Consider the following 18,349-nt stretch of genomic DNA (forward strand, 5'->3'; position numbering starts at 1 on the left):
AAATACATGACAAGGAGCCAAATCTAACAGACTCAAAGGAGAAAGCAAACTTAAGACCAGCAGAGTGTGACAAACCCAAGGACAGTGGTTTTCTCTCATGGAAGAGCATTAGGGTCTCTGAGGAAAGTCCAGTATTAAAGTGGGTTCACACAATGTTCTGGTGATCTGGATGGTAGTTACATGATGATTTACTTCATGGTTATTTGTTAGCATTATACAAACATCCTGTGTACTTTTCTGTATGTTTATTATATTTAACAAAATTTAAATGTTAACCCATCATTACTCAATAAACAGTCTGAAAAGCGAATCAAGAATACAACTCCATTTACAATAACATAAAAAAGAATAAGATACTTGGAATTAACCCAGTCGAGAAGACAAAAAAGTCTTCTACACTGAGAACTACAAAATGTTGTGGAAAGAAGATACCAATGAATGGGAATACATCTGTGTGAATGGATTGAAGACTTCATATTGTTAAGATCCCAATACTACCTAAAATGATGTACAGATTCAGTGTACTCCCTATCAAAATTCAAATGGTACTTTTTTGTGGAGATAGGAAAATCCATCCTAAAATTCATCTGGAGTCTCAAGAAGCTCTGAGTAGACAAAACCACCGAAAAAGAACAAAGCTGGAGGTTTCACACTTCCTCATTTCCAAACGTATTACAATGCTACAGTGATCAAAACAGCGTAGCACTGACATAAACACAGACATACAGACCAATGAAAAAGAAGAAAGGGCCCAGAAATAAACCCTAAGATGTATGATCATGTAATTTTCGACATAGGTGCCAAAACCATTCAATGAGCAAGGAGAAGTCTTTTCAACATACGATGTTGGGAACAGTGGATATCCCCACACAAAAGAATGACCTTGTACCCTTACCTTACACCATATGCAAAAGCAACTCAAACTTTAGGGAAGACCTAAGGGGAAGAACTAAAACTAGACAACTCCTGGAAGAATACTTAGGGGGAAATCCCTTCACTAGGCCAGGCAATGACTTGTTAGGACGCCAAAAGTACAGGCAACAAAGTAAAAACAGATAAACCAGATAACATCAAAATTTAAAACTGCATCAACAGAGTGAACGCAATCAACAGAGTGAAAGGAAGTGGGAGAACCTGTCGATCATCTCTGCTAAGGGGTCAATAGTATATACACAGAACTCCTAGAACTCCAATCATTTGTCCTTAAGGAACTTGTATACACCATATATAAAGACCTTATAACACAATAATGAAGAGATAAATAACTTAAAAATGGAGAATGGATTTGAAAAGACATTTCTCCAAAAATATACAGAAGGCCACATCTGACAACTGAAGATGGCGGAGGAGTAGGGGGACCCTAAACTTGCCTCATCCCTAAAACACAGCTAGTTATCAAATCATTCTGAACACCAAAGATATCAGTCAGAGGTCTGAGAGAACAAAATCTGCAAGTCTACAAGTAGAAAAGTAATCACTTTTTGGAAGGTAGGAGGTGTGGAGAGTTGACTTGGGGGAGACAAAGCTGTGAATACAGCAGTGGGGAGGGAGCCCTGATTATGGAGGCTACTGCAACGTATTGTAAGCAGTGGAGAGCAAAATCTCAATTTTTAGAAGTCCAGTACTGTGGGGGACATGCCTGACTTAAAGGTGCTCATGTGGCAAAGTGGAGTGGAGTCCCAGAAGTGACAGCATGGCCTGAGGATTCTTTGGTTGCAAGTACAGGTGGCGCCAACTTGCTGTGCTGTTTCCAAGCTTAGGAAGCAGGGACTCATTTGAGGGCAGCAAGCAGGGGTGCCAGCTTTCTGCTCTGTTTTGCTATAAGCTCTGAACTGCTATGCGATCGTGTGGCCATTTTATTCACATGGACCAGCAAAGAGTAAAAGTATGACAAGACCCTACCCCAGAGGAACAGCGAGCATGGGTCCATGCCATGGGAATCCCTAAAATTAGGAATTTTGAAACTGAGTGGTGCACCTGAGATAAAAGCTCAAATCCTGGGTGAACGCAGGGTTCTGACAGAAGCTGGGGGCACGAAGGGTAATTGATTGCTCTTCTGTGAGGGTTCCCTGGAGTGTAGGGAGTTGCAAACTTCCAGCTCTGGGGCTAGAGAGCAGGCACCACCATATTCATCCCACCTATCAGCACTGAAATCCTTCAAGGAAAAAAAAGTAGTGCTACCCAATGGAGGCCAGAGCTGCTTACACCAGACCTCACCCTGCTGCACCTTTGAGGCCCATTTCCATTGAAATAAGTCAGCCTGAGAATCAGTGCAACAGGCCCCTCCCTCAGAAGACCAACAAAAACAACTCACTCACACTAAGTCTACTGATCACAGAGTGCTGAAAAGCTCCAGCTCTAGGGGAAATAGAATCTAGCTTCCTTTTTACGTTTATTCTTTATTGTTTTTTTTTTTCATTTTTTTCAGTTCCTTTGAAAATTTTTAAAAATTAAAAAAAATTTTTAAATGTATTTTTATATATAATTTTTTAATTTATTTTCATTATATTGTATTTTGTATTTTTGGATCTAGATTCTTTTAACAAGCAGACCAAAACACATCTATGATCTAGTTTTGTTTTTTTCTTTTTTTGGGCGGGGGGTGGTTCTTTTCAGGACAAAATGATAAGATGGAGAAATTCACCCCAAAAGAAAAAACAGGAAGTAGATCCTCATAGCCAAGAATTTAATCAATACAGATATAAGATGTCTGAACTAGAATTTGAAATAATTATAAAGATACTAGCTGGGTTTGAAAAAAGCATAGAAGACGCTAGAGAATCCCTTTCTACAGAGATAAAAGAACTAAAAGCTAGGTCAAAATTAAAAATGCTATAACTGAGATGCAAACCCACATGGAGGCCATAAAAATGAGGATGTATGAAGCAGAGGACTGAATCAGTGATATAGAAGATACAATTATGAGAAATAATGAAGGTGAAAAGAAGAGGGAAACAAAGGTAATGGATCACGAAGGTAGACTTAGGGAACTCAGTGACTTATTAAAATGGAATAACATTTGTATCATAGGAGTCCCAGAAGATGAAGAAGGGACAGAAAAAGACGCAGAAGGTTTATTTGAACAAATTATAGCTGAAAACTTCCCTAATCTGGGAAAAGACAGACATCAAAATCCAAGAAGCACAGAGAACTTCCATTAAATTCAACAAAAGCTGACCATTACCAAGGTATATTGTAGTCAAATTCACAAAATACACAGACAAGGAAAGAATCCTGAAAACAGCAAGGGAAAAAAAGTCCTTAATCTACAAGGGAAGACAGGTCAGGTTTGCAGCAGATCTGTCCACAGACACTTGGCAGGCCAGAAAGAGTGGCAGGATATATTCAATGTGCCAAATGGGAAAAAAATATGCAGCCAAGAACTCTTTATCCAGCAAGGCTGTCATTCAGAATAGAAGGAGAGATAAAGACTTTCCCAGACAAAAACTAAAGGAGTTTGTGACCACTAAACCAGCCCTGCAAGAAATTTTAAAGTGGAGGGGGGCCACTCTGAGTGGAGGAAAAAGAAGACCAAAGCAATAAAGACTACAAAGGCCCAGAGGACATCACCAGAGACACCAGCTGTATAGGTAACACAATGACATTAAATTCATCTTTTAATGATCACTCTGAATGTAAATGGACTAAATGCTCCAATCAAAAGACATAGGGTATCAGAATGGATAAAAAAAAAAAAAGAAAAAAAAAGCCCACAAGACCCATCTACATGTGGCCGACAAGAGACTCATTTTAGACCTAAAGACACCTGCAGATCGAAGTGAGGGGATGGAGAACCATGTATCATCCTAATGGAGGTCAAAAGAAAGCCAGAGTAGCCATACTTATATCAGACAAACTAGATTTTAAACCAAAGACTGTAGCAAGGGGTGAGGAAGGGTGTTATATCATAATTAAGGGGTCTGTCCATCAACAAGATCTAACAATTGTAAATATTTATGCACCCAACTTGAAAGCACCCAAATATATAAATCAATTACTAATAAACATAAAGAAACTCATTGATAATGATACAATAATAATAGAGGACTTTAATGCCCCACTGATAACAATGGACAGATCATCTAAGCAGAAAATCAACAAGGAAACAATGACTTTGAATGACACACTGGACTGGATGGCCTTAACAGATTGATTCAGAACGTTTCATCCTAAAGCAACAGAGTACACATTTCATGTGCACACGGAACATTCTCCAGAATAGATCACATGCTAGGTCACAAATCAGCCCTCCACAAGTACAGAAAGATCTAGATCATACCATGCATATTTTCAGACCACAACTTGACATCAACCACAAGAAAAATTTGAGAAGCCCTCAAATACATGGAGGTTAAAAAACATCTTGCTAAAGAATGAGTGGGTTAACCAGGAAATTAAAGAAGAAATTTAAAAAATACATGGAAGCAAATGAAAATACAACAGTCCAAAACCTCTGGGATGCAGCAAAGGCAGTCCTAAGAGGGAAGTATATTGCAATACAGGCCTATCTCAAGAAGCAAGAAAGGTCCCAAATATATATCCTAACCTTACACCTAAAGGAGCTAGAAAAGGAACAGCAAATCCTAAAGCCAGCAGAAGGGAAATAATAAAGATGAGAGCTGAAATAAACAATATAGAAACAAAAAACCAGTGGAACAGATCAACAAAACTAAGAGCTGGTTCCTTGAAAGAATTAATAAATTGATAAACCCCTTGACAGACTGATCAAAAAGAAGAAAGGACCCAAATAGATAAAATCATGAATGAAGGAGAGATCACAACCAACAGCACAGAAATACAATTATGAGAATACTATGGAAAATTATATGCCAACAAACTGGGCAATCTGGAAGAAATGGACAAACTCTTAGAAACTTACAAGCTACCAAAACTGAAACAGGAAGAAATCGAAAATTTAAACAGACCCATAACCAGCAAAGAAATTGAATCAGTAATCAAAAATCCCCCAAAAAACAAGAGTTCTGGGCCAGATGGCTTTCCAGAGGAATTCTACCAGACATTTAAATAAAGTTAATACCTATTCTTCTCAAACTCTTCAAAAAAACAGAAATGGAAGGAAAATTTCCAAACGTCTTCTACAGGGCCAGCATTACCTTGATTTCAAAATAAAAGACCCCACTCAAAAGGAGAATTACAGGCCAATATCCCTGATGAATATGGATGCAAAAATTCTCAATAAAATAGTAGCAGATCTACTTCAACAGTACCTTAAAAGAATTATTCACCATGATCAAGTGAGATTTATTCAGTATTTGCAAATTAATCAACATGATACACCATAGTAGTAAAAGAAAGGATAAGAACCATAAGATCCTGTCAATAGATGCAGAAGAAAGCACTTGACAAAATATAGCATTCCTTCTTGATAAAAACCCTCAACAAAGTAGGGATAGATGGAACATACCTCAACATCCTAAACGCCATACATGGAAGACCCAGAGCTAATATCATCTTCAATGGGAAGAAACTGAGAGCCTTTTCCCTATGGTCAGGAACAAGACAAGGATGTCCACTTTCCCCCTTACTGTTTAACATAGTATCAGAAGTGTTAGCCTCAGCAATCAGAAAACAAAAAGAAATAAAGGGCATCCAAATTAGCAAAGAAAACGTCGAATTTTCACTCTTTGCAGACTACATGATACTCTTTGTAGAAAACCCCAAAAATTGCTATAACTAATACATGAATTCAGCAAAGTCACAGGATATAAATCACCATTCAGAAATCTGCATTTCTATACACCAGTAATGAAGTAGCAGAAAAAGAAATCAAGGAATTGATCCTATTTGCAAGTGCAAAAACAGTAAGATACCTAGGAATAAACCTAACTAAAGAGGTAAAAGATTTATACTCTGAAAACTATAGAACAATTATGAAAAATTGAATAGGACACAAATGGAAACACATTCCATGTTCATGGATTGGGAGAACAAACATTGCTGAAATGCCAATACTACCAGAAGCAATCTACACATTTAATGCAATCCCTATCAAAATACCACCAGCATTTTTCACAGAGCTAGAACAAACAATCCTAAAATTTTTATGGAACCAGAAAAGTCCCCAAATGGCTAAAGCAGTTCTGAAAAAGAAAAAACTGGAGGCATCACAATTCTGGATTTCAAGCTGTATTACAAAGCTGTAGTCATCAAGACAATATGGTACTGGCACAAAAACAGACACAGAGATCAATGGAACAGAATAGGAATCCCAGAAATGGACCTACAACTATATGGCCAACTAATTTTCAAGAAAGCAAGAAAGAATATCCAATGGGAAAAAGTCCCTTTAACAAATAGTATTAGGAAAACTGGACAGCAACATGCAGAAGAATGAAACTGGACCACCTTCTTACATCATGCACAAGTAAACTCAAAATGGCTGAAAGACTTAAATGTGAGACAGGAAACCATCAAAATCCTAGAGAAGAACACAGGTAGTAACCTCTTTGACCTTAGCCAGAGCAACTTCTTACTAGACATGTTGCCAGAAGCAAAGGAAACAAAAGCAAAAATGAACCATTGGGATATCATCAAGGTAAAAAGCTTTTGCACAGCAAAGGAAACAATTAACAAAACTAAAAGGCAGCTTGCGGAGAAGATATTTGCAAATGACATTATCTATTAACAGTTAGTATCCAAAATCTATAAAGAACTTAGAAACTCAACACACAAGAAACAACCCAATTAAGAAATGAGAAGACATGTATAGACACTTTTCCAAAGAAGATATCCAGATGACTACAGACACATGAAAAGATGCTCAACATCATCATCATCATCATCATCATCATCATCATCAGGAAATACAAATCAAAAGCATGATGAGATACCAGCTCACACCTGTCAGAATGGCTAAAGTTAACAACACAAGAAACAACAGTTGTTGGTGAGGATGTGGAGAAAGGGGAACCCTCTTGAACTATTGGTGGGAATACAAACTGGTGCAGCCACTCTGGAAAATAGTATGGAAGTTCCTCAAAAAACGAAAAATACAACTACCCTACCATCTAGCAATTACACTACTAGGGTGTTTACCCAAAGGATACAAAAATAGATTTAAAGGGGTACATGCACCCCAATGTTTATAGCAGTATTATCAACAATAGCCAAATTACAGAGAGCCCAAATGTCCCATCAACTGATGAATGGATATATTCAATGGAATATTACTCAGACATCAGAAAGAATGAAATCTTGCCATTTGTAATGACGTGGATGGAGCTAGAATGTATTATGCTAAATAAGTCATTCAGAGAAAGACAAATACCAGAAGATTTCACTCATGTAGAAGTTAAGAAACAAAACAGATGAATATATGGGAAGGGGGAAACGAGAGAGAGAAACACACCACAAGAGACTCTTAATGATAGAGAACAAACTAAACAGAGAGTTAATGGAAGGAGGTGGGTGGGGATGGGCTAGATAGGTAATGGGTAATCAAGATAGTGAGGGTACTTGTTATGATCACCACTGGGTGTTGTATATAAGTGGTGAATCACTGAATTCTCCTGAAACCAATATTGCACTCTATGTTACCTAAAATTTAAATAAAAATTTTTAAAAAAATCTGACACCTGAGGGGCGCCTGGGTGGCGCAGTTGGTTAAGCGTCCGACTTCAGCCAGGTCACGATCTCGCGGTCCGTGAGTTCGAGCCCCGCGTCAGGCTCTGGGCTGATGGCTCGGAGCCTGGAGCCTGTTTCCGATTCTGTGTCTCCCTCTCTCTCTGCCCCTCCCCCGTTCATGCTATGTCTCTCTCTGTCCCAAAAATAAAAAACGTTGAAAAAAAAAATTAAAAAAAAAAAAATCTGACACCTGAAAATAATGATAGTTTCTCAAATAGAATAAATATAATTCAAGAAATGCTTTTAAAAAAAGGTATACACAAGGCCATTAAGCACATGAAAACATGCTCAATATCAGTAGCCGTTAGGGACATGCTAATCAAAATCCCAATTAGATACCGGTTCACACCTTGTAGAATGGCTATAATCAAATAGATGAAATGTAACTGTTGCTGATCTGGAGCAATGGAAATCTTCTTTTGCTGGTGGGAATGTAAAATGGTGTAGCCACTGTGTAAAAGTTTGGCGGTAATACCATTGTTAGGTATTTACCCTGGAGAAATGAAACCTATATCCATGTAAAACTTGTTCATGAATAGTCATAACATTAGTCTTCATAGCTCCAAAGTGCAAAAAACTCAAAGTCCATCAGCCGATAGATACATAAAATGTGGTGTATCTGTACTATGGAAGAGTATTCAGCAATAAAAAGGAATGGACGGATGCTACATATGGATGAATCTTGAAAACATGATAAGTGAAAGAAGCCAGTCTCGACAGGCCACACATAACTCCATTTTTATGACATGTCCAGAATATGCAAATCTATGGATATAGAAAGTATATTAGTGGTTGCTGGGAATTGGGGGGAAAGGAGGGATGGGGAGTAACTGCTAATGGGTATGGGATTTCCCTTGAGAATGTTCAGGAATTAGATGGTGGTGATGGTTGCACAAACTTGTGACTATACTCCAAAAAACAAAATTGTATGCTTTAAGCATGAATCTATGGAATGTGAATTTCTCTAAATGAAGCTTTCAAGCTGCTACTAAAAAAAGAGGGTTCTATAAAATAATTCTGGAGTTTCTTATCAAAGTTCTTTTAATAAAAGTTGGAGCACTTAAACAGGGAAAAAAAATATTTTTCCCTTTTCCAGTGAAAAGCAGTACCACACAAACACAACAGCAGACCTCAGTGATACTCTGCAACAGGGACCAGTGTGGAATTCTCACTTTAGGGGAACCTTTAAAAAACCAGTTGAGCTATAGAACACCTTGATTGCTTGAACTGCAAAGAACCATGGCCGCATAAAGAAGCTATGCTTCTTCATTTATTCTTCACCACTGAAAAGAGAGTTGAAACTTGGATTATATTTGGCTCTTGATTGTATTAAGTGATCAGAATAAAATTACTGTGATTCTAAACTTTTTCAAGCATTTCCTGGTTTTTGCTCATGCTTTCTCTATGAACATCTATTGTTTCAGTTTTCTCTGAATACTTTCCTTTTGGGATAAGGCCCATCACTCATCCAATGTGCTTCTGTTGGGGGTGACCCATTACCATGTGTAAGACGCAGGGCAGGCCAAAATCATGTGGCCTCATCCCTTTCTCCACAGGGGCTGGTCTAATTCAGAGGCATGTGATCCAGGGAAGACAACAGTCCTTTTGTAGGATTTGATTAGTGGACCCTAGAAAAGGTTAGCTCTTTCTTTTGGATCATGGATCTTAAGGATGTGCACTTTTGGCTGCCAGGCCTCTTCCCCATTATGTGAGAGAGGACCAGCCTGAAAATGAAGCCCGAAACAAGAAAAACAGTCCCAAAATGGAGGACAAGAGCCCTGGCAACAATCAGAGGTTTGTATCCAGCTACGCCTACTGTATGATGTTAATATTAAAGTTGTGAGGTTGTTACTCTAGTGAATCGGTGCAAATGAAGCATTTCTCCTCCAAGGAATCAAACACATTTTTAGAACTAAATAGGACAGATTGAGTGAAAGAAATCTTTATCCAAAGCTTTCCCAATAGACATTTTCTCCCCACACTGAATGTTATCAATTTTAACAGTCCCATCAGTGGCCTTCATAATATTCACAAAGGATGTACCAACTGAGTCATCTGGTTGAAGAGTCAAGTTGGAAAATAACAATCTTTCCACTTTTTGTGGTTTAGAACAATTCTCAATACACATTATGTTGCTCTCAGCTCATAGCGGTTCGATTAAATTTTTCTTCCAAAAATAACTTAGAGGAAGAATCATTTACTTTATACATATTCAAAAACAGAACTCATCCATTTTCTCCAGTGTTTGTGGAGGGAAATACTGGTCTAACCCATTAGATACAGCAAGTCTGTCTCCTATTTTGGCTTCTCTGTTTTAAGTGATCAGAGAAAATCCTTTGTTGTTTTCATTTTGGTTTCAGCATATTGGCGTCAATATCCTTTTCTTCCTCGGAATCTTGATCTGGCATCCAACTGAAAATAAACATATAATTAAATCAGATTTTGTACAACACAATTAAACACAGGTTTGGTAAGTGGTCTCAATCTATGACAGAACTAAACCACTTTCCAGCACAGTCAAAAAGGCAACTGTCGGGGCACCTGGGTGGCTCAGTCGGTTAAGCGGCCGACTTCGGCTTAGGTCATGATCTCGCGGTCCGTGAGTTCGAGCCCCGCGTCGGGCTCTGTGCTGACAGCTCAGAGCCTGAAGCCTGTTTCGGATTCTGTGTCTCCCTCTCTCTGACCCTCCCCCATTCATGCTCTGTCTCTCTCTGTCTCAAAAATAAATAAACGTTAAAATAGCACTGTTTCTTTAGGGAAAAAAAAAAAAAAGGTAACTGTCAGAGCTACCAAGAAAAAAAAAAAAATAAAGATGGCATTAAAAACAAAAGTTCCATTTAAGGTCCCAATAAGGATTTTCTTCTCAAGTAGAATCTGAATTATATTTATATTTTTCCCTCAACTATACTCAATATGTGTGCTTCTAGCAAACTTAATTTTTTTTTATTAAGTTTTGTTTGGGTTAATATTCAGATGTATTTGAACTGCACCAAAAAAACATAAAATACGTAGGAATAAACCTAACCAAAGAGGTGAAAAATTTGTACACTGAAAACTATAGAAAGCTTAGGAAAGAAACTGAAGAAGACACAAAACAACGGAAAAACATTCCATGCTCATGGACTGGAAGAACAAATATTGTTACAATGTCGATACTACCCAAGCAATCTATATATTCAATGCGATCCCTATCAAAATAACACCAGCATTCTTCACAGAGCTAGAACAAACAATTCTAAAATTTGTATGGAATCAGAAGAGACTCTGAATAGCCAAAGTAATGTTGAGAAAGAAAACCAGAGCACATCACAATTCCGACTTCAAGCTGTATTACAAAGCTGTAATCATCAAGACAGTATGGTACTAGCACAAAAACAGACACAAAGATCAATGGAACAGAATGGAGAACTCAGAAATGGACCCACAAACGTATGGCCAACTGATCTTCCACAAAGCAGGAAAGAATCACCAATGGAAAAAAGATGGTCTCTTCAGAAAATGGTGTTGGAAAAACTGGACAGCAACATGCAGAAGCATGAACCTAGACCACTCTCTTATATCATACACAAAAATAAACCCAAGGGGCGCCTAGGTGGCTCAATCTCTTAAGTGTTGGACTTTGGCTCAGGTCACGATCTTGTGGTTGGTGGGTTCGAGCCCTGCATCAGGCTCTGGGCTGGCTCTGGGCTGACAGCTCAGCCCAGAGCCTGCTTCAAATTCTGTGTCTCCCTCTCTCTCTGCCCCTCCCCTGCTTGCACTTTGTCTCCATCAAAAATGAATAAACGTTAAAAAAAATTTAAAAATAAACTCAAAATGAACATTGAAATGTATTTGAAATCTTTAAACAGTAAATCACACCTAACATTTAGGGATTAAAAATGTTTAAAGTATAGGGGCGCCTGGGTGGCGCAGTCGGTTAAGCGTCCGACTTCAGCCAGGTCACGATCTCGCGGTCCGTGAGTTCGAGCCCCGCGTCAGGCTCTGGGCTGATGGCTCGGAGCCTGGAGCCTGTTTCCGATTCTGTGTCTCCCTCTCTCTCTGCCCCTCCCCCGTTCATGCTCTGTCTCTCTCTGTCCCAAAAATAAATAAAAAATGTTAAAAAAATAAAAAATAAAAAAAAAATAAAGTATCTACTCATAGGATGACTACATGTTCTTTGACTTAAAGCTCACAGTGCAGCCTCTTCCAAGGGTGGTGGGGTACGTAGAGGGTTTTAAAGTCAGTATATAAGGCAAATTGGCATCTTAGAGGACTAATAGTGAATCACTCTTGGACAAAGGCTGTACGAATCTATTAGTCCACTCAGGAGTTCCCTAGATGGCGCTTTCTAGTGTCAAAGTAGAAGTAATACACAAATAATATTATCCACATTCTTTTTTCTGAATGATCTCACTTGCAACATACATGTAATTGCTAGGTCATTCACATACTTAATTTTTAGCATACCTAAAATTTTTAGCATAAGCTTTGCAAAAGCTATATAGCCTCTTACCATTGATCTTTTACATTCAAAAAATGAGTATTTCAAAGCTTTGCAGTTTCCTTCCTTCAGACACTGTCGAGGGGATTTTCCTTCCTAGGACACAGAAAACAATATAAATACCTGGAGACAAAATAACTATCGTTTTGAAAGTAGTGCTTTTTTTTTAAAGTTAAAGAAAAAAAGTAGTAAATTATATGAGAAAATATTTTGTGATTCATTTTGACTGCTGATGTTTAGAGAGAACAGGATAGAATAAAAAAATGTATCAAATAATTTTGGAGCACTTTTTAGGGTGCCCTTGAGTTCTTGAAAATACTAGTGTCCATAAGATACTTTTCTTTCAAATTTTTATGTATCTCGCAACTAGTATTATTAGCTCCTTATGGGTAAGAGAGTAAAGGTGAAAGTAATTTTTTTTTTTCCTTCAGTGTTTCTAAAATTTTTACACTCCAGAACTCATCAAGATAGATGAGTGGACATGCATACATGTACACATGCATGTACATACGAGAGATCAGGCCGGCTGTAGTGGGAAATGGGTTTGTTCTGGAAGGACCCATCAAGTGGCTTTAAAGCCTCCAGGTATATATCCTTTTAGTGCAAGCACTATTACCTCCAACACATCCCTGCCCCCCACCCAACGGTCAAATTCTCTAATTTCAGAAGCACAACCACATAGAACTGGAAGAGGAAGGGGAGATGTTAACAGAATTGAGACATATTTGTGAGAGAAGATCTGCCTGGGCCTGATGTGAAATGAACCCAACTTTAAGCAGTGAAAGCTAAAAGAAGGCTAAGAAGCAAACTGGACTAAACCATTCCCTTCCTGCCAAGGTAAGAAGCACCTATAAGAATGCTCACAGGAGAAACTTATTTTTGATTCTTAAATAAGATTTTTTAAACTATAACCATTAAAAATCAGACTTGACAAAATTATATCTGCAAAACTAGGTGAGAGCTAGAATTTAGTATGGGTTTTTCAAGGTAAACATGGAACAAAAATTTTAATACCTCTTCATAATCTTAAAATATTTTTTAACAAAGACATGTTTAACTTAACACAAAAGCATTTAAATATGCTGGACACACAGAACATCAATAATGTGCTTCAGAATTCAGGGGCGCCTGGGTGCCTCAGGAGGTTAAGCGTCTGACTCTTGATTTCAGCTCAGGTCACGATCTCATGGGTCATAGGATTGAGTCTGGTTTTGGGCTCTGCACTGGCAGCATGGGGCCTGCTTGGGGTTCTCTGTCCCTCTTTCTCTGCCAAGCCCCTGCTCAGCCTTTCTCTGTCAAAATTGATAAATGGACATTTAAAAATATATATACTTCACAATTCAAAGAGGCAAGATTAAAATTTAATTGCAGCAAAACTTCTCTTTTTGGATGCCCTATCTTACTAATTTGTCTATTAACTAAGCCCTCACAACAACTAATTTACTTTAAAAAATATTCAGAATGGCCCCAGATCAGTTCAGTGGGAGGTTAAAAAATGTTAGATATTCCTGCTCAGACAGGGCTTTTACAACCAGGTAGCAAAGAAGGTATACATGTACAAATGCCAACCGGCAGTGTGGCGTGTCACATAGTAGAGAAGTGCCAGAGGGTAACAGGGAGAGGTGCTAAAGGGGTTCTGTTTCCCAGGAATGTAAATATATAAAACAACATCTGGAAAAAGTTGACAGGACTTAAATTTTCTGAATTACCTGAGCTTTAATTACATCAAACTGTGATACGCAATTTGTGAAGAAAAAAAAAATCAAAACCTTAACATTATGATTACCTATTAAGGAAATAAAACATACACTGCTTATAAACATTAGCCTCATGCAGTGCTTGGCAATATAAAGGAAAATGATGAAACCTTCCTACTCAAGGTGAGTTCCAGTGTAAAATGGGTCAAGCAATTCTGACTGAGAATAAAATGACCCTGGCTCAGTGTTAATTTTAAAAGCTCAAACAGCCAGAATTAGGTGCCCTAAAATCAGAACGTTGTTAGTGTGGTACTGAATGCTTAGAATGTTATTAAGGAACCTAGAATACTTACTACTCAAATAGAAACATCTGGTGCATTCATGCACTGGGAAAAATGTAACCCCAATTTCATCAACTCTTCATCATCCAGGGTTTTACCTTCAAGCAGATTTTGGCACCTCAACCCCACCACTGCAACCACTCCTCCAAACCTTTATTTTGCAAGTGCCATGTCGCCCTTCTTGTTTTTACTGTGAAAAATGCTACAGGGTACCATATCTGTGGCATTCCCAATTCTTGGGAATCTTGCCACTTTCTAGTCTGTCTGCCTGCTTAGGTTCTAGATTTTAATTGTCATCTATATCAGTGAATCACAAAAGTGAATCAGAACAGAGTAGCAAGCTTCCCTGCACTGTGTTCCACCCTAAAACTCTGTAATAAGATGTTGCCGATGGGATGTTTGTTGCCCATGTGAATGATATGAAGGCAAATAGAAGAGTAAATAAAACTATACCAAAGACTAGAACTCTAAACTGATGCTTCCCCAAACGGTATCTTTTTCATAAGCTTTCATGCCAGACTGCCAACTGCCTAATGGAAAGATCCATCTAATTCTAAGAGAGATAGAGACAGGTTAATTCATCCTCCTTCACCTCTACACCAAATGGCAGACCGCCAGTTGTCCCTTAACATTTAACTCTTCCTTTCTTGTGAGGCATATGGCTGCGCTAGATTTCCCAGCCACCCTTGCAACTGGGTGTGGTCATATGACTAAGTTCTAGCCACTAGAATATGTGAGGAACTGAAATGTAAATCTTCTGCGTTGGTCCTTAAAGGCAAGTGACTTGCCCCCTCTTATCACTTCACGTCATCACGTCATGGCCTGATGATATGGAAGGAAGGCAATCTTGGACCACGCGTGTGAGAATAACATCCTGTCTCCCATCACAGCACCTAAAACCACAAGATCAACAGTGTCTGGGTCTATGGAAGGCTGAGGGGAGCTGTCCAGGACCTATTTACAGGCACACACAAAAAGCAAAAGAGAATTTTCTATCTTTTTTTTTTTTTTAATTTTTAATGTTTATTTATTATTGAGAGAGTGTAAGGATGGGAGGGGCTGAGAGACGGGGAGACACAGAATCTGAAGCAGGCTTCAGGCTCTGAGCTGTCAGCACAGAGCCTGACACAGGGCTCAAACTCACAAATCGAGAGATCATGACCTGAGCAGAATTCGGACGCTTAACCGACTGAGCCACCCAGGCACCCCAAAGAGAATTTCCTATCTTGTTCAAGCCAATGTTATTTTGGATATCTGTACCATGTACCCGAACCTATATCCTAACTAATACACTCCCAAGCTTATTTACCTTCTGAGGGCAAGATCAGTGATTCCTGGGGCGCCTGGGTGGCTCAGTAGGTTAAGTGACTGACTTCGGCTCGGGTCATGATCTCACAGTCCGTGGGTTCAAGCCCCGCATTGGGCTCTGTGCTGACAGCTCAGAGCCTGGTGCCTGCTTCGGATTCTGTGTCTCCCTCTTTCTCTGCCCTTCCCCCACTCACACTCTGTCTCTCAAAAAATGAATAAATGTTAAAAAAAAAAAAATTAAAAGATCAGTGACTCCCAAACATGGCTGTGCCCAAGAATCAACATGGGATACTTTTATAGGGGTAGGAGGAGCAGTGGGATCTATACTTTTAAGCTCTCTGCCCCATCTCCAGGTAATTCTGATTAAGTCAGCAGGTCTGAGAGCTTGTTAATGGAGACACACAGGAGATAACCTGTGATTCAGGTTTCTTGAGCATAGTTTCAACCTTTTTGATTCCCCAGAGTCATAAAATCCTAAGAAGTCTATCCAAGAGCTGCCTTTTGAATCTTTTTCCTTGCTTCTCCTTTCCAGCCCCACAGGGGTTGACATCCTCACCCCCATTACCCTGAGCTTCTCTCAAACCCTATAGTTCCTTGACTATTTCCCATTGTAGCACATAGAACTAAATATTTATTTTGAATTCCTCCTGAGAGTCAGGTCCAGCAGCTTTTCCAGTGGGTTAAAGATTAGCAAGGAAGACTACAGCATCCATCTGCTAAAAGATCAGATTAACTTTATACAAGGAGCTAAATCTTATAAATGAGGTCATTCAGGGCAGACACAGACCTCAGCAGAATGTCCCTTGGTCTTCAGAGTCCCTAGGAGGGGCATGGTAGGCTGTAGCTGCCAGTGACACTATCTGACAAGGTATCTGTCCTCTTATCTACAGACCTCAATGTTTTGCCTCAATACTGCCCTTTTACACTCCTCTTGAAGTCAGGATGAATTTAACATAAACTGTACACACATTCCCATTTAAAGTACTTTTTACAAACATCATGTTCTCTTAATTGACCAGCATCAATAAAGCCACATATTCAGCTGGGGAAAGCAAAGTCTGTGCCATGTGTCCTGGCCATCATCTCTGCCCAGTTTTCCAGAGATTTAATTTCTACACAGGAGGGAATGTATCCCAATCATCTGTATATCCTCTGAATTAGAGCTTGGCACTCAAATGCTGACTAAATAAATGGATTACTGCAAAAAAGCAACTTGGTATCCTCCTTGCCTTCAGTTTCCTCCTCTACAGTTTCTTTTCTCAGTCCCATCGTGTACTTTATTCCCTTGATTGCTCATCTCTATGGCCTTCTGACGCTGAGTGTCTGGAGAAAATCTAGGGCCCTCACTCTGACATACAAGGGCTTTCACACGACAGTCTTCCTCTCAAGCTTTCTGTCACATTCCCTATCACCCAGGCCTAAGAGGGCACTAGCTTCTCTTGGTCACATCTCTCTGACTTGCCCATGCTGTTCTTTCACGTTCTTTCCTCAACCACCACATTCCCCACTCTTTTACTTGATAATCTACTACTCCAACTTTAAGACTCAGATCAAATGTCACCTTTTCTGTGAGAAGTTTCCAAATTCTCAAGAATAAGTTGCTGTTCACTGGACTCGTGTAGCATTTTGTTTCCAAATCTCATCATTAAACAAATATTAACTAAATGCTTACACAGCCCTTATTACAGGAATTTAGCTCCTTACATGTCTGTTCTTCCCATCCGACTAAACTCATTTAAGGTAGTGACTGAAACAATTCATCTTTGTATCACCAGTGCATGGCATCATGCCTGCCACTTACCGGGCGTTTACTAAGAGCTGGCTGAATATCTGCACCAATGAAGCAGCAGATTGGAAACAGCCCTGGACAGGGGAGTATAAATACAGGGCACCTCAGTTTCCTCATCTGTGTAAGAGAGCTGGACTAGAGAACCTTAAATTCATAACAACTCAAGCTTTACGACACAACACACAGGAGTGACCAGTCTCACTTGACTGCTAAAATCAGTGAACCAAATGTAAAACATCAATCAGTAGAAATACTGATACAGCTTTATGATGGATATACATTTTGGGGCAGTTGTCTTTCCTTTGAAATAAGAGCAAATTACCCAGGTCCCCAGTTAACTCTGGACCTCACTGCTTGCCTCACTACACTAAGATTGAGAAGACGTGGCTGTAGTGAGGGGAATGTAGTGAAAGCAAGATACAAAATAGTGGAAAAATGGAGCTGCTTCGTTTACAACTTATCCAGGAACGTATCGAACTCCAACTCAGAAACAAACCCAAACCAAGAGAAAGTAAATATAGCATATATTCAGCCATAACTGAACGGAGAAAGGAGAAACTACTAGTCAATACAGTGTACCAGGTTTATGTAATTCTCTGTTAATTTAGAGTCTCGTTTCCTAATACGCAAGAAACCTGTCTCATTCTCCTTTCTATTTCCTGAAGCTAGCAGTGGCAGGCAGCATCTAATACATGTTTCTTGAACCGAAATCGTTTATCTTTATCTCCAATTTAACACCGGAGGGAGCTGAAGCTCCGACAGCGGATGTGCCCAGGTTCATTAAACTGGAGCTGTGATCTACACCTAGGACTTCTAACTCTGGGTCCCGTCTCCTGACCACCACCGCAGGCTGACCGGGAAACCTTGGCCGGGCCCTGCCTCTCCGGTTCCAGCGTCTCATCACCCCGAGCGCCCGGCTGCGCTACCTGGAGCACACAGTCCGACTGCAGCAGACATGCGCCCAGGTCCTCCTTCACGCCCGCGCACGCGCCGCCCTCCGGCTTATCCTCGTAATACCGGGGCATGACTGCGAGGGGGCCCCAGCTGACGAGACCCGCTTCCGTCCGCAACGGCTGCGACCGGGTTGGGA

General features: G+C 39.5%; 2 protein-coding genes across 2 annotated transcripts in view; one reads left to right on the plus strand and one right to left on the minus strand.

Moving 5' to 3' along the window:
- The window catches only part of INPP4A (inositol polyphosphate-4-phosphatase type I A), a 156,918-nt gene extending 138,678 nt beyond the window's left edge, over positions 1–18,240 (plus strand). Inside the window, exons 26-27 of the transcript XR_009248715.1 lie at positions 12,791–12,961; positions 18,109–18,240. The gene's annotated coding sequence lies outside the window, so the exon portion shown is untranslated. The remainder of the gene's footprint in view (positions 1–12,790; positions 12,962–18,108) is intronic.
- Positions 9,571–18,317, minus strand: LOC131485219 (cytochrome c oxidase assembly factor 5). Its single transcript, XM_058684374.1, has 3 exons — positions 18,186–18,317; positions 12,137–12,220; positions 9,571–10,056 (listed from the first exon to the last, which is right to left on the minus strand). Exons 1-3 carry the CDS (start codon positions 18,282–18,284, stop codon positions 10,015–10,017), a joined length of 225 nt encoding a protein of 74 aa, XP_058540357.1. The 5' UTR covers positions 18,285–18,317; the 3' UTR covers positions 9,571–10,014.
- Positions 18,318–18,349: the final 32 nt, after the last annotated feature.

Source organism: Neofelis nebulosa, chromosome 9, assembly GCF_028018385.1.
Source record: "Neofelis nebulosa isolate mNeoNeb1 chromosome 9, mNeoNeb1.pri, whole genome shotgun sequence".
NCBI classification, from domain to species: domain Eukaryota; kingdom Metazoa; phylum Chordata; class Mammalia; order Carnivora; family Felidae; genus Neofelis; species Neofelis nebulosa.

Bases quoted from the DNA above. Each gene is read 5' to 3' on its own strand.
- LOC131485219 (XM_058684374.1), bottom strand. From the start codon at position 18,284: ATGCCCCGGTATTACGAGGATAAGCCGGAGGGCGGCGCGTGCGCGGGC. The intron at 12,221-18,185 runs GTAGCGCAGCCG...TCTGTGTCCTAG, and splicing joins AGTCGGACTGTGTGCTCCAG to GAAGGAAAATCCCCTCGACA. The intron at 10,057-12,136 runs GTAAGAGGCTAT...GTTTATTTTCAG, and splicing joins TTGAATGTAAAAGATCAATG to TTGGATGCCAGATCAAGATT.